Here is a 15,837-nt window from a genome sequence, read left to right on the forward strand (position 1 = left end):
TGAATGTCTAGAGTGTCTATCTTTCTCTGTTTTTGTTTTTGATTTTATTTGTTGGCATGGCCGGGTTAGATTTGACTTGTCCAAGTATCTTATATTGTAGGTATGCGCGACTAATAGGGCAGACCGGCTTCGCGTGTGGGTTTGACTCAACAAGTTTAAGTGTCCGAGTTGGTTGGTGACTTTCCTAGTATCTGTCGAGGCTTGTATGAATGTCTCAGGTGCCTGACTTGCTCTGCTAGCGCATCTTTTTCCATTTGTTTGCATGTCTGAGCCGGTGTATACAAATCCGAGAATTTGTAATTTGTGGTATGCATGCCTGATGAGTCCGTCTTTCTCTGTTTGTGTGTCTGTTTTCATTTGTTTGCATACCTAGATTAATTTCTGAAATTCAAAGTATCTGTCTTTGTTGGTTTGAATGTCCAAAGTGTCTTTCTTGCACTATACGGGCGACCGATTCTATGTGTGTGCATATCGGGGCTGGTGTTGGCAAGCCCAAGCGTTTGGCTTTGGTGGTAGGTATGTAAACGGAGACCGCCTTGATCTGTTTGTGTGTCTGTTTCTATTTTTATGCATGTCTGGATTAGAGTTTACTTGTTCTAGTCCTTGTAATTGTAGATTGGTCTGCCATAAGTGCCCGCCTCTCTCATCTTGAGTGCCCTAATTTATTTGTTTACTTGTATGGGTAGGGTTTTGAAAGTTAATTTAACTGTCATTGATTAGTCTATTGTATCAATTGTCTGTCTTTCTCTGTTTGTGTGGCTGATTTTATTTGTTCACATCTCTGGGTTAGTTTTTGCAAGTCCATGTATTTGTCTTTTTTGGTTTGAATGTATAATGTATCTGTCTTTCTCTGTCCACGATTCCTATTCTACTTGTGGTCAGATATTGAATGTTTCTTTCAAGTCACAATGTTTTCCTTTGGTGGTTCGAGTTTCTAAGTGTTAGTATTTCTCGGGTAATGAGTCCGAGTCTATTTGTTGGAAGGGACGTTCGGGTGTGTGAAAGTAACAGTATGTGTCTTCGTTGATTAGAATTACCAAAGTTTATTTCTTTGTCTGTTTATGTGTCTAATTCTTTATGTTTTAATATCTTTATGGTCGTTAGCAATTCAAATAATATAATTTTGGCGATTTTAATTTATATAGAGTCTGTCTTTCTCTGTTTTTGAATCTGATTCTATTTGTTTGCATTTAGGATCTGGTTTTGGCAAGCTTAAGTGTCTTTCATTGGGGGTTGGAAAACCTTTAGCGTCTGTCTGTCTCTGCTTGTGTGTTTGATTCTATTTGTTTGCATGTCTGGGTCGAAGTTTGCTAGACCGGGTAATTTTCTTAGTATTTTGTACTGAATGTTGAGTATCTCAAAAACAGTAAGGGTGGCTGTTTCACATTTATTGCTATTCTGAGTTTGTGTATGCTCGTCCAAGTATTTTTCTTTGTTGGATTGTATATCTTAAGTGTCTCTCTTTCTCTGTTTCTGTGTCTGATTTTGATTGAGTGCATGTCTGAGTTAGTTTTTGCTAGTCCAAGTATTTTTCTTTGTTGTTTTGAATGTCCAATGTATCTGTCTTTCTTTTTTTGTGTTTCTGAATCTATTTTTTTGCCTGTCTGGGTTCATGTTTGCAAGTTCAAATATTTGTCTGTGTCAAGCTAATTTTTGCGAGTGGCAGTTTGTCTTTGATTTTGGTTTTGAATTTATATGTTGACTTGTCATGGTTGATGTTTGCATGTTCGAGAATTTGCCTTTGTTGGTTTGACTGACTATTGTGTCTGAATTGCTCTGCTTATGAGTTTGCTTCTATTTATTATCGTGACTTAGTTGGCGATTGCAAATACATGTATTTATATTTGGTTGTATGGTTGACTGAATTCATCGTTAATCTCTGTTTGTGCGTCTGAGTCGATTCTTTTGAATTTCTGGGGTAGGGTTTATAATTCCAGGAATTTTTCTGTTTTGTATTGAATGTCTAAAATGTAAGTCTTCATCTGTTTGTGTCTCTGATTCTTTTTTTCTTCATGTCTGGGTAGGTGTTTGCAAGTTCAAGAATTTGTTTTTGTTGGTTTGAATGTCTAAATTGTCTGTCTTTCTCTGTTTGTGTGCCTGATTATATTTTTCTGCATGTCTGGGTTGGTGTTTGCAAGTCAAAGTATCTTTTTTTTTTGGTTTGAAGGTCTAAAGTGTGTATCTTTTACTGTTTACTTTTCAGATTATATTTGATTGCATGTCTTGGCTGATGCTTGCACTTCCAAAAATTTGCCTTTGCTTTCTTGAATGACTACAATGTCTGTCTTTCTCTGTTTTTGTGTCTTTTTTTATTTTTTTTTATTTATATGTTGGAGTTTGCAAGCTCAAGGATTTGTCTGTGTTGTTTTGATGTATAAAGCGTCTGTATTCATCTGTTTATTTGTCTGATTCTATTTGTGCTCATTTCTGTGGTTTTGTTTTCATGTATAAATATTTGTCTTTGTTGTTTTGAATGACTATGTTGTGGTTCTTTATGTTTTTGTTGTTATGTTTTTATTTGTTTTTATTTCTGGTTTTGTGTTTGCAAGTTTAAGAATTTGTTCTTGTTGATTTGAATGTATAAATACTCTGACTTTCTATGCGTGTGTTTCTGCTTATATATGTTTTTGTTTCTGAGTTAGTGTTTTCAAGTACAAGTACTTTTATGTGTTCTTTTGCATGTCTAAATTGTCTGTCATTCTCTGTTTGTATGTCTGATTCAATTTGTTTGCATGTCTGTGTTTGTGTGTGAAAGTAAAAATATTTTTCTTTCTTGTTATAAATGTCTAATTATTCACTCTTTATCTGTTTGCGTGTATTATTCTAATTGTTTGCATGTCTGGAATGGTGTTTTCTAATCCAAGAATTTTTTTTTATTAGTTTGCATGAAGCTAGTGTCGGTGTGGGTATGTGTGTGCTTCTTTTTTTTCTTGTGTGATTTCCTAGGCGTGCGTTACTAACTCAAAATACCTATCTATGTGTTACAAACTTTCTGATTTTTCTACATTTCTCTTTTTTTGTGTCAGATTCTCTACTAAATAATGTCTTGGCGTGGGTTTGATCTTCCAATACTTTGTCTGTTTTGTGTTTCCTGTCTAAAAATTATCTCATGATCGGTCTGTGTGTTTGATTCTCCTTTTTTGCATGTCTGGGTCTGTGTTGGCTAGTCCAAGAAATTGTCTTTTTTGTAGTGAATGTATAAATAATCAGTGTTGCTCTGTTATTTTATCTGATTTTTTTTTTTCGCATGTCTGGGTTAATGTTGGCAGGTCAATCAATTTGTCTTTTTTGTTTTGAATTTCTAAAGTATCTGTCTTTCTCTTTTTGTGATTCTGATTATATTTGTTTGCATATCTGGGAAAGTGTTTGCATGTCTAAGAATTTATCTTTGTTGGTTTGAATGTCTGAAGTCTTTGCCTTTCTCTGTGTATATGTCTGAGTATATTTGTTGGCCTGTCTGAGCAGGGGTTTGCAATTCCAATTATTTTTCATTGTTGGTTTTAATATCTACATTGTCGGTAGTTCTCTTTTTGTGTGTCTTTCTCTATAGGTGTTATAGTTTTTTTTGGTATTTGCATATCCGAGTCATTATCTTTGTTGGTTTGAATGAACAAAGATTCTGTAGTTATAGATGTTGTTTTAAGATTCTCCTTTAGTTAATTTATGGGTGAGATTATGCAATTACAAGAATTTGTATTTGATTTATAGAATGTCTAAGTTGTCTATTGTTCTCTTTGTTTATTTGTGAATCTATTTGTTCGCATGACTTGGATAGTTTTTGCAAGTCCATGTAGTTGAGAGTTATTACGGTTTTGTCTTCTGGGTCTGCCCCGCCCTGGATGGGTGGTAGACTCATTTTGTTGGTTTGCCAGAGTTGACGTATACATGCTCATGTATTTGTCTTAGTCGGCGTGAAATCCCCTCGAGAAAGCATTCCTATATCAGTGTGTCTGATTATATTTGTTTGAATGTGTGAGTTAATGTTTTCAAATCAAAGAATTTATCTTTATTGGTTTGAATGTCTTAAGTGTCTGTCTCTTTCTGCTTTTGTGGCTGATTTTTTTTCATCGCATCTCTGGGTTAATGTTTGCAAGTTCAAGTATTTGTCTTTGTTGGTTTGAATGTCCAGTAAGTCTGTATTTCTTGTTCCGCGTTTCTTCGTCTTCTTTTTTACATATTTTCGATGATTTTTGTGAGTCAATAAGTTTTCCTTTGGTGGTTTGCATGTCTAAAGTGTATGTCTTTCTCTGTTTGTGTGTCTGATTATATTTGCAGGCATGTCTTGGCTGATCTTTACAAGCCCAATAATTTATCTTTGGTGGTTTGAATGTCCAATGTGTCTGTCTTTTTTTGTTTGTGTTTCTGATTCTATTTTTTTGCATGTCTTGGTTGGTGTTTGCGTGTCCAAGAATTTGTCTTTGTTGGTTTGAATGTCTATAGTGTCTGTCTTTCTCTGTTTGTGTGTCTGATTCTATTTGTTTGGCATGTCTGGGTTGGTGTTTGCAAGTCAAAGAATTTCATTTTGGGGTATTGAAGTAAGATTTAGTCAGTGTCTCTCTATTTATGCTGTAGATTCTACTGGTTTGTGTTTCTTTGTCGGAATTTTCAAGCCACACAATTTGTATTTGTTGGTTTGAATGACGAGGTTGTCAACCTTTCTCTGTTTATGTGTCTAATTCTTCTTGATTGAATGTTTTGGGCCTAGTTGCCCTCCAATTTTTTGTTTACTTAAAAAGGGCACTAGAACTTTCAATTTTAAATACGAATGATTTTATTAGTAATAAATATACGTATTTTACGAATTAACTTACATAAAGAAATTCAATATTCGTATATTTTATTACATATATTAGGGGTTCGCCCCCTAGTCAGTACCTCACTCTTTACGCTAAAGTTTGAATTTTGTTCCAATTCTTTAAGAATGACCTCTTAAACAAAAAGGCCGTTTAATTAGAATAAACAGCTATTATGAAAGTACCATAAAAACTTCAGCATAAAGAGCGAGGCATTGAAAAGGGGGTGAACCCCCTAATAAACTTATTGATTTCTGTTCGTTTTAAGTTTTGATGTTGAACCTTTCTTTCAGTTGAAAAAACTTGTTTTTTTTTATTTAATTTCTGATTGTTTTTTAAATAATGCTGGGAAATTCGGTGCTTCCTTCATAGCAATGTCCCTTTCCCCATGAAGACTTCCTCCATGGAAAGATCCTTCCACGTAACCCCCAACCCCCTTCCCCCCAGGACCAGAAAAAATCCCCCCTGAAAACGTCTGTATACTTCCCAATAACCAATACTGTATGTAAACATTGAGCAAAGCTCATAATTTGAAACTCTTTCTCCGGGGACTCTGGGGGATTAAGTCATCCTCAAAGACATAGAAATTATATTTTAAGACCATGCTGAACAAAATGGATATCTCAAAATTTTTATCAGGTGACTTTGGGAAAAAATGAACGTGGGAGGGGGCCTAATTGCCCTCCATTTTGCTTGGTAACTTGAAAAGGGCACCAGAACTTATAATTTCCGTTTGACTGAGCCTTCTCACTATATTCTAAGAGCACAGGGTCGATCCGATCAACCCTGAGGAAAAAAATGAAAACATCAAAAAAACAAACAAAAAACAACAAATAAACGGGCATCCGTGTAAAAAAAAATGCAAAATCCCACATTTTTGCAGGTAGGAACTTGAAACCTCTAGTGTAGAGTTTTCTGATACGCTGAATCTGATGGTATGATTTTCATTAAGGTTCTATGACTTTTAGGGGGTGTTTTCTCCTTTTTACAAAAAGAAGGCAAATTTTCTCAGGCACGTAACCTTTGATTGGTATAACTAAACTTGATGAAACTTATAAATTTGAAATCAGCATAAAAATCAGATTCTTTTGATGTATCTATTAGTATTAAATTTCTGTTTTTAAAGTTTCGGCTATTATTGAGCCGGGTCGCTCATTACTTACAGTTCGTTACCACCAAGTGTTTGATTCATAATTCCAAATTTTTCAAGACGGGAATTTTGGTGCTGCTTAGAAATAAACAACATAAACTTTGCGTATCTAAAATAGCACTTATTAATTTTATCTATGTCACTCTCGGTAAGCAGACATGACGGAAATGACGTAATCGGCTACCAATTTAGTTGTAAAAATATGTAAATAAAAAGTGCACCTCAAATTGGACTAGGACTGTCAAGAAAAAGAAAACTTATATAACATACAATAATTAGTTTAAAAAAATAACATTGTGTCAATATTCTTCAGGTCAGGCAAATCATACAAATTGAAAAGTAAGAAGAAAAATTCAGGTTCAGGTTCGGTTCTTGTTGCATAGAGAGGCTTCCAGTTGGAAAAGTTGTGGAGTGTTTTTAATTGTCTTCTTCCAGGATGGTATTGAATGAATTACCTTTGCTTTGGCATACTCAGCAACTTCTTATCGCTTGAATCAATCCTGGAGAATTTACAAAGTTAAAACGTACCGATCGTGGATCAGTCTCTTATATCTTATATCAGACCAAATATTAATACTGACTATCGAAACGTAAATATCGATATGGCAAACAATGCCTGGAACTTTCTCTTTATTTTTAGCTTTTTCAGCCATCTACCAGTGAACATTCAACAGAAAAATTCAAACATACAAACAGTTCTCGTTAATATCTAGTGCAAATTTGAAGTTCTATAGGGGGAGGTGTAGCTGCCCCACCCTATCCCCCTTCGCCACGCCCATATATATATATATATATATATATATATATATATATATATATATATATATATATATATATATATATATATATATATATATATATATATATATATATATATATATATATATATATATATATATATATATATATATATATATATATATATATATATATATATATATATATATATATATATCTCAAACTTCTGACCTATTTAAATCGTTTTTTTAGGTCAGAATATACAAGGATGCCAATTTTCCCGAAAAAATTTGGAGCCGTTTCTTGAGAAAAAACACAAACATAAGAAAATAAATATACAATTAATGCGTGTTTATAAAGATACTATATATGTATATAAATATATATGTTTCAAATTTAAAACAAATAAGTTTAGTTGAAAAAAAATTAAAATGTGTTTTGTTTCGCAGGTTGTTGGCTCCAATTCAGTATTTTGGGCAAGTAGGACGAATTATTCCCTTGAGACGAGTTTTGAAGAAACTCCCTCTCTAACTTTTTCTGGTAGTGAAGAAGCTGGAATAGCAATGCTTGATAATGTAGTTCTTACAGAAGAGTCCATTTTCCAATTTGAGGTATCTTTAGCTTTATTAGTTTTCACTGAGGAAGTTTTTTTTTACCTATATCGCCTATAAATAAGCCATTCACAAGGCTATCAGTGTCCATAAATAATAATTCGCAAAGTATCGCTGTTGTTCTATGTGCTTTGTCTTTACGTAGCCAACATTAATTGTCATTCACAAAAAGTAATACTGTGCAGTTGCTCTAGATGGCGATAAAGATGCTCTAGATGGCATAAAGTTTACGATAATATTTGAGTTTACATTTAGTTGTTATTAAGTGGATGCATCCAGTGACAGAGAATTTACATACATCGCTGTAGAAACCGATGTATTTGAAGCAAAAGAAATAAAAAGACATATTATGAGAAAACCACACCGTAATAACACAATAGAGCTCATTGATATAAAGTACTTACTTTTCAAGAACGTTAGACTATTTCATTTAACCCAAAAGTGAGACTTTCTTGGGCAAATGAGTCAGTTAGGAAAATGTGGAAGCTAAGAACCAGGATGAGCACATATGAAAATGCCAAAAGTTTTCGTCTGGGGTGAGGTGACGTCATAAAGAAAGATTTACAGGAAATGGGTACTTCGTGGGAGGGTGTAAAAAGGGAGGCTTTGAATAGATTGTGATGAAGGAGGGGCGTGCGTAATTGTGTTGGCCTCAGGCGGCTTGGTGCTGCGGTGAGTTGTTAGTAGTAGTAGTAGTAGTAGTAGACAACTCTGAGTGACTTCAGAGAAAATATTTTCATTGTTTAAGACTATGTCTTAGTCGACTATTCCTAGTCATAAACGTCCTAGGCGATTTGTCCTCGACGACATTGTTACAACTATGTCCTAGTCATAATTTTGTTTTTGTGCTAAAAGCATCCAGAATGATCCTGAAGTGAAGTGAAAGCGTAATATCGTCAAAACTCTCGGGGGGGGGGGGGGGTAAATTTGGAGTGAATTTTATCAAATCTAGGGAAAATGATAGTTAAAATTGAAAAATGAGCCATATAGTACCATAAACGTCAAGATATACTTAAAAAAACTGACTTGTTTCGGGTCTTTGATAGGTTTTGCATTCTTATACAATTTAAACAATAAACCATTTTTACTGTTGTCTTATTTCTGAAAACTTTGCAACAGAGACTATAGAAATTACATTATCTAAAAACTGTAGTTTATCATATAATCTTATATCAGAAGACAAAACTTAACCTTGCGGACCTCGGGTAAAACTTTTTGATAAACTAGTAAAAAAAACATGCGTACCAATGAAATTTTAAATCTAAATGTAGTGTTTCTGTCATCATTTTAATTTTTTGGAATCGAGTTTTTTCTGTTTTTCCCTTTTCTTCTTTACTTACAGACTGTTTTTGTTCCCTTAATTTTACTTTTCTGTGTGTTTTGATTGAAAAGTATATTTTTTCTCCTCATGGTGGGCTTTTTGACAGCCTATATATTCAGACTGTTATTAGCGAAAAAATTTTTTGCACTATTTTGTTACTGTCTTAATTAAAAGTTTTCTGGATACGGAATATTTTTATTTCAATTTAAATCCAGAAATCCACTATTGATATCCTTTTAAAAAATGTATTAAAACAGGGAAACGGAAAAACTTCTTGGAAAAGTTTTGTGATTTGAAAATTGCGTTCTTTTTACTGGCTTAAAATTTCACATAGCAGAACCAATTGTGTAAAATTTACCTTCTTTTCACTTGAAGCAGAGGGGAACCAACCAGGATCTGAGAATGGCGCGTGTATCATCCCTCACTAATTTCAGCTTAAGGAATTGTGAAAAAAGGTTACAAAAAAAGACCACAAACGTAAAATAATTAAAATAAAACACATTTTTTACTACGAATCTATTGAATAGAAATATAGTTAAATTTTTTTTCGGTTAAAAAAAAATTAATGCAATTTATAAGAAACAAAAATAATTTTTACATTTCTGTTAAATTAAAAAAAAAAAAATTAAAGTTGCTTCAGGTGATCTGAAAAATAAACAGATTGGAGAAAAAATTTCGATAAATATGGATGAAATGATAAATCGATAAAATTGAATTTCAACAATTTACTTAAAATTAATACAATCCTGAAAAAAACATCCAGTATTGAACTCAATTCCAATTTTTGAAAACTCTACTAGAGCCTCGTTTGCTTTATGTAGCATATCGACTAACCTTATTTTTTCATACTTCTTTTGAGACTCTAAAGCGCTCGATTCATTTTTTGTCAACGTAAAATATATTGTATTATGTTTTCCTTCCCTGATATCTGTTCTATGTCCTATACTGTACAACCCCCTGTATATAACTAATCATGTCATTTCTGTGAATGACAAATAAAAAAAAAAAAAAAAAACACGACAACAAACTTACATTTTCGATTTTTGCCAATCAACTTTAAAACTTACTTTTTATGTAAACGGAAAAGCAACGAAATTCTTTTATTTCATCTTATCTTTGCCCTACACTGTACCTAAAAGGAATAGTTTTGGTACAGAAGTTTTTCCCTAAAGGTAAAATACAAAAAGATAGTGTTTGGTGTTTCAGCTTTCCTTTGTCTAAGGCTAATATCTGAATTTTGAAGATTTCTTTAAAATCCCTGAAATTCCAACCATCTATGGAAAAAGAAAAGTGATAAAGACATACATTTCTACAATGAATTTTCTAATGTCTGTCTTCCTTTCAAGTTTCAAGTTTTCTTTAAGATCCCAGAAATTCCCACATCTATGGAACAGGAAAAATGATAAAAACATAAATTTCCACAATGAATTTTCTAAGGTCCGTCTTCCTTTCAAGTTTTCAAGTTTCAAGTTTTCAAGTTTTAAGTTTTCTTTAAAATCCCAGAAATTCCCACCATCTATGGAACAGGAAAAATGAAAAAAAATATAAATTTCCGCAATGAGTTTCTTAAGTCCGTCTTCCTTTCAAGTTTTCAAGTTTCAAGTTTTCTTTAAACTCCTAGGAATTTCCACCATCTATGGAACAGGAAAAATGATAAAGGCATAAATTTCCACAATGAGTTTTCTAAAGTCAGTCTTCCTCCCATCCTCGCTACTCCTTTTACTGCTGAACCTAGATAATAAGTTTCGTAATTTTCTTGCATACCAACAATGAGTTTAAGCTGTTAAAAACTAATAAAATCGGTTTATACCTTTGTGGATACTAGGTCTATCTTGATTAAGTATAGCAGAGATTATAGAAGTATATAGTATAGAAAAAAGTATAAAGTATAGAAGTACAGACTGTGCTGTTGGACTTGCCCTTTTTAAATTGGGGGATGTTCATCCTAAACACATGATTGAATTGTTGTGTAGATACCAGAATTTGGCAGAGGACAGTCAATATGCGCTGCTGGCGTGCCACTATAGCCAAGAGGATCTATAATTCCTATTACTTTTCACAGATCAAAGTTGAAGACAAGCTGGGAAAAAGTCCTGTACATCTTGAACTCTCTGTTGATAATGGTTTATCTTGGAAGTTATTTCAAGAATCTTGCACTCCTTCCAATACTAAATTATGTGGGGTTGATTTTGTCATGCCTTCAGTATATTTTCACGAAGAAACTGAAACTTGGAGTCGTTTTACTATTTTTCCTGATGTCAGAGCTCAAAATAGGTAAGCTGAGTCTAGAGTAGTGTTTCTTTTTTTTTTAAGGATAAATTTTTGCGCCTTAATTTCAGAAACTTTAACCTCCCAATGCAATTTTTCTCAAGAAAAAATTTCATATTACAAATAATAATTTTGAAACCATAAAAATGCATAAAGAATGGTATTTAGACTATAATGACGGGCAATAACAAGACGAAAGTGTAAAATACTTTATCCTTCTTCTTTTCAACGAAATGGCTTAATTTTTATTCAAATAATGACAAAACGTCATTGATTTGCTCTCGATCTTGCCCCATTGAGGCTTTATAAGGAAAAATTTTCTTTGAAAATGTTGAAGGTCATCCACACAGGTTTACCCCATTGAACAAAACACCAGATTTTCTTCGTACAAGATTTTGCAAGTTATATTAACAACAAATAATGTGAGCTGCATCACAGTTTGGATGTTTTGAACGGGTTTCGGTGTGTGAAATCTTCTCTTGTAATGTACAAAAATTGATGTTTAATGTTATTATCAAAGATAAAAAACTAAACTTAAAGAGCAATCACAGTTTTAATAAGATTTTGCTTCTGTTATGAACCAATAGGTTTTCACCAAATAGGGTAATGGGTACCCAGGCCAGTGCTTCTTTTGATCTAAAATTTGGGTTTATGATCTCTGATTAGAAAAAACTGGTTTGTTCCAAATGCTTACTAAATCTGGGTACTCTATCGTTTTATGAAACCTTTGTTATGTGTGACTTCTGTTGCTGCTTTTTTTTGTTTATTTTCTGCTGTCCTAGTCTCAGTTGGCCTGAGATGTCAGTATACGATTCAGCTTCAGACTCACGGTGGATAACTGTAACTGATATGGAAGATAAATTAAAAATGGTATGTGCTAAAATAGTTATAAATCTTGGTCATTCTAATAGACAGGTATCACAAGTTTTACTTATAGTTTTTTAATAACAATATATTTTCGGTGTCTGGACTTTACCATATATTTCAAAAAAGTAATATAAATCTAATATGCACCTACTATTCCCAATACTGCAAGTTTTTTCATAGTTGCCATAGTTATCATATTTTTAAACAATTGGAAAAATAATCACTCGGTTTGGTGCTGCAATTCTATGCGCACTTTGCACCATCATCAACATGACCTCATCACCGCTTCATCATTTGCTAAACGTTGTTTGATGTTTCTATAGTTATTATTAGTTATTGCGTAGCGAATTTTCTAACTTTTCCTTTCTGCTTTATTATTCTCAATTATATGCGGGCCTCAGATTTCTCTTTAATAATCTAGTTATATAGCAGTCTTCTAGTTTGGGTACCCAGGTGTCTAAAGTCGGAAGAACAGCCACACAACTCCAGTACCATAGGAAATCAAATACATTAGATTTCGATTGTTAAGGTTGGTAAATGGGAATACCACACTTCAACATATACTAAGAACTCACCTGAAATTCTTCTCCCTCACCTCAATCGGGTTGAGGAATAATCAAAAGCGGCATGATGAAAACGACCCACTTTTATTAACCAGAAAGTAACAGTCTGTCAGATTTGTTACACTGTATCAATTTACGAGATCCATCTCCCTGGCAAATGCCCTGATGAGGATAGGCTGAGTATAAAAGTTTGAAGCTGTCCTGCTGCTGTGAAACAGTTTCGTGTCTTCACTCCGCCATATGCTCCTTTCTCTGTCCCTATTCCTGACAGAGAAATCCTGCTTGGATGGCCTCATAGTGGTCAAGACAGACATTTCAGAAGTATCTCTAGCCAAAACTGTGACTGCTAACAACGCTTGAGGGTAAACCTGAGAAGTGGCACCCCATAAGTAAATTAGTGGTGCCCCATATAATTCCCCATAAGGAATTATATGGGGAATTAGTGGCGCCTAGTAAAACAAACAGTACTTGCATTGCATTTTGATTGATGGATAATTCTTCTGGCTTTGGTCTGTTTTAATTGGCTTTTTTGGGCTGAAACACCTAGCTAAGTTGTCCTAGTATGATTATCCTAGTTATCCTAGCTAAGTTATCAATTATTGGTTGCCTCCCTGTAATAGCATTTTATTTGAAGGTATGAGTATATAATGAGTCAAAGATAATTCAGTCAGGTCAAGGATAAATAAAGTCAAGGATTGAAATTTTTCTGTGCAGAATGTCGACTTTTGTTAGCAGAAGAGAATCGCCAAGTTTGGAAGAGAATCGTCAAGTCATAGTTGAGGTCCCAGCAGTTTCTTGATGTCTGGTTCTGTGCCGACTAAAGCACTTTGGGTAGACTTGAGAAGATGTGTTTGTCACTGTCCTGCACTGGTTCTGGGACCATTGCTTTTCCTGAGGCTCCAATATTTTCGATAATTAAAGGAATATGAAAACTCCAAATTAGAATGTTACAACGTTAAAAAATAACTATCGTAAAGAAAATTTGACTGACATATTAAGGTGCTTCAAATTGGACTTGTTAGGAGTGTTTGAAACTTATGTCCTAGGGGTGGAAATATGAGATTAGTCAAAATTGAATTTTTTTTACTTAGGCTGGAAGGATAGTATGAACAGGTAGGGATTAATGATCATGACGAATACGGAAGTTGTTAAGTTTTTTTTAGGTTGGGAAGGTGTTAATTATGAAAAACTGTTGCTTATTTTATGACTAAAAAGTGTGAGGTATCAGCCATAGTAGTATATGCCCCTGTAGAACCGACTGATGGAAATAGTAGTGGTTCAGCTGATTTTTACGCACAGCTAGAGGACCAAACAGATATGGTCCCAAGTAGAAACATGGCATTTGTATTAGGGGATTTTAATGCCCAGGTGGGTGAAAGTAAGGACAGGTTGTATCCTAGCTGGAAAATTTGGTGGATGAAAAGAAAAGAGTAATGGTTACAGACTATTGCAATTTTGTTGGTATAACAATATTTTTATAAGATATACAGTATTTTGTCATAAAATGGTGTTCATATTGAGTTAAGGCAGCTAACCGTATTGATTATTTTATTGTAAACCAAAGACTGTTAGGATCGATACAAGATGTTAGGGTATATAGGAGTGCCTGTTATTGATTTTAAAAGTAAAGATTCCCATCAGTAGTGTCTAGGGCTAAATTAAAGCTGAAATTTAGAAAGGGTAACTACCTTCAGGGATCTTATAAGATTAGTAGGTTCCAGTACGAGAATTCGAAAGAAACTTTCTAGGAACAGTTGAATGTAAAACTGGAGAATCAAAAATTTGACTATGTAGAGATGTATAGAATAATTCTAGAAGAATACTTTGTGGAGTCATTGATCTTGAAGCTAGAAACGAAGCTAGGAATATGAGTGAAAATTCTGTATGTTTGGTAGAGGAGAGGTGGAGCCTGTAAAAGAGTTATTTAAGTGATAGATCATAAAAAAACAAGAGAACTGTAAAGAAAGAGTAGAAAGAATTAAAATATGAACTAAGGAGGTGTGAAGTGGAGGCCATGGGTAAAATTGCTGGGTATCTTGAAGATGCAGTCAGATGGCATAATAGTAAAATATTGCACTGGTTTGTTAATAAATTGAGAGGGAATAGTCGAACTGGACTTGTCGTGGTTAAATATTGGAACAGTGCCACAATTATTAATAAGGAGGAGTTAAAGAGTGATAGTGAGAGAAGATTTTGACAATGTGCTAAATCGTGATATAATTCAACGACAGGATTTAGAAAATAATGAAACAGTTTGTGACACTTTGGATGCGAAGGAAGATTTATTTTCCGAGGAAGAATTAGTGACAGTACTGAAAGGGTTGAAAACCGATAAAGCTCCAGTTGCTGATAGAGTGGTAAATAAGTTTTTTTTAATTTGGTGAGTACGAAGTTAGAGTAAGTAAAATTTTAAGAGAAGAACAGTGTGGTCTTAGGAGTGGTTTCTGATTCAAGTATCATTTTGAAGTTTCGGAACTCTTTTCCGAATAAACTATCTACGGATTGTTTTGAATACCCTCCTGACTAACCGTATCTCAAATAGTAAGCTGTAAGAAAAATATTGTTCAATTCTGCTTTTAAGAGCTATTAACTTAAAAACTTTTTCCACAAAATAAATTTTTAAAAGAAAAGCAAAAAGCTCCATTAAACTAAAAATGACTAGAAATAAAGTCAAATAATCTTCCAAGCGTAAAACTACAGCAAATCACCATCAATAAATAAATGAAACCCAAAACAAAAAGAAGTTACAATAAATAACCGATTCAAACTCAGAACGCGCAGAAATTAAAATTAGTAGGGCTGACACCCCCTATGCTCTCTGATGATCAGAACATAATTTGCACTTTACTGAAAAAAAAATGAATGTGGATAAACAGTTTAATATAGATATACAGATATTTATTCCTTAAAGTTTTAGTAATTTTTTATTTTTTAAAGCTAATTTGGTCATATATGGCCCACATGTTAATATGATATTCACAAGATGGTAAGACAGCTAATCTCATTGATTCTGTTATTGTAAACCGAATACTGGCAGGATGAATACAAGATCTTAGGGTATATTGGAGTGCTGTTATTGATGTTAAAATTCAAGATCTGTATCTAGTAGTACCTAGGATGAATTTAAAGCTTGAATTTCTGAAGGGTAGCTGCCTTCCGTTAAGCTATGACGTTGGTAAACACCAGGATTAGAATTTGATAAAAACTTTCTGGGAACAGTTGAAAAGTAAACTAGAGAGTTTACAATTTTACAACGTAGAAGATGGATGAAATAATTTTAGGAAAATAATTTGTAAGATTTCTGATGATGTGTTAAGGAAGAAGGTTGGGAACACAGCTAGGAATATTAGTGAAAACGATTTAAGAATAATAAAGAGAAGAAGGGGCTTGTACAAACAATTATCTGATTGATAGATCATAGGAAAATAGGAGGATTATAAAAAGAGAAAGTGGAGAAAGCACAGAAATATGAACTAAGGAGATGTGAATTTGAGACCATGGATAAAATTGGCGAGGATCTGGAAGA

At 33.5% G+C, this 15,837-nt stretch overlaps 1 protein-coding gene across 1 annotated transcript in view; it reads left to right on the forward strand.

The window, feature by feature from the left end:
- The first annotated feature begins 458 nt into the window (after positions 1-458).
- The window catches only part of LOC148943246 (reelin-like), a 292,228-nt gene continuing 276,849 nt past the window's right edge, over positions 459-15,837 (forward strand). Inside the window, exons 1-3 of the mRNA XM_089101783.1 lie at positions 459-512; positions 7,131-7,292; positions 10,676-10,887. Coding sequence (XP_088957909.1) covers positions 459-512; positions 7,131-7,292; positions 10,676-10,887 — 428 coding nt within the window. The remainder of the gene's footprint in view (positions 513-7,130; positions 7,293-10,675; positions 10,888-15,837) is intronic.

This window comes from Artemia sp. Qi Xiang Cuo, chromosome 15, assembly GCF_049724085.1.
Source record: "Artemia sp. Qi Xiang Cuo chromosome 15, ASM4972408v1, whole genome shotgun sequence".
Lineage (NCBI taxonomy): Eukaryota > Metazoa > Arthropoda > Branchiopoda > Anostraca > Artemiidae > Artemia > Artemia sp. Qi Xiang Cuo.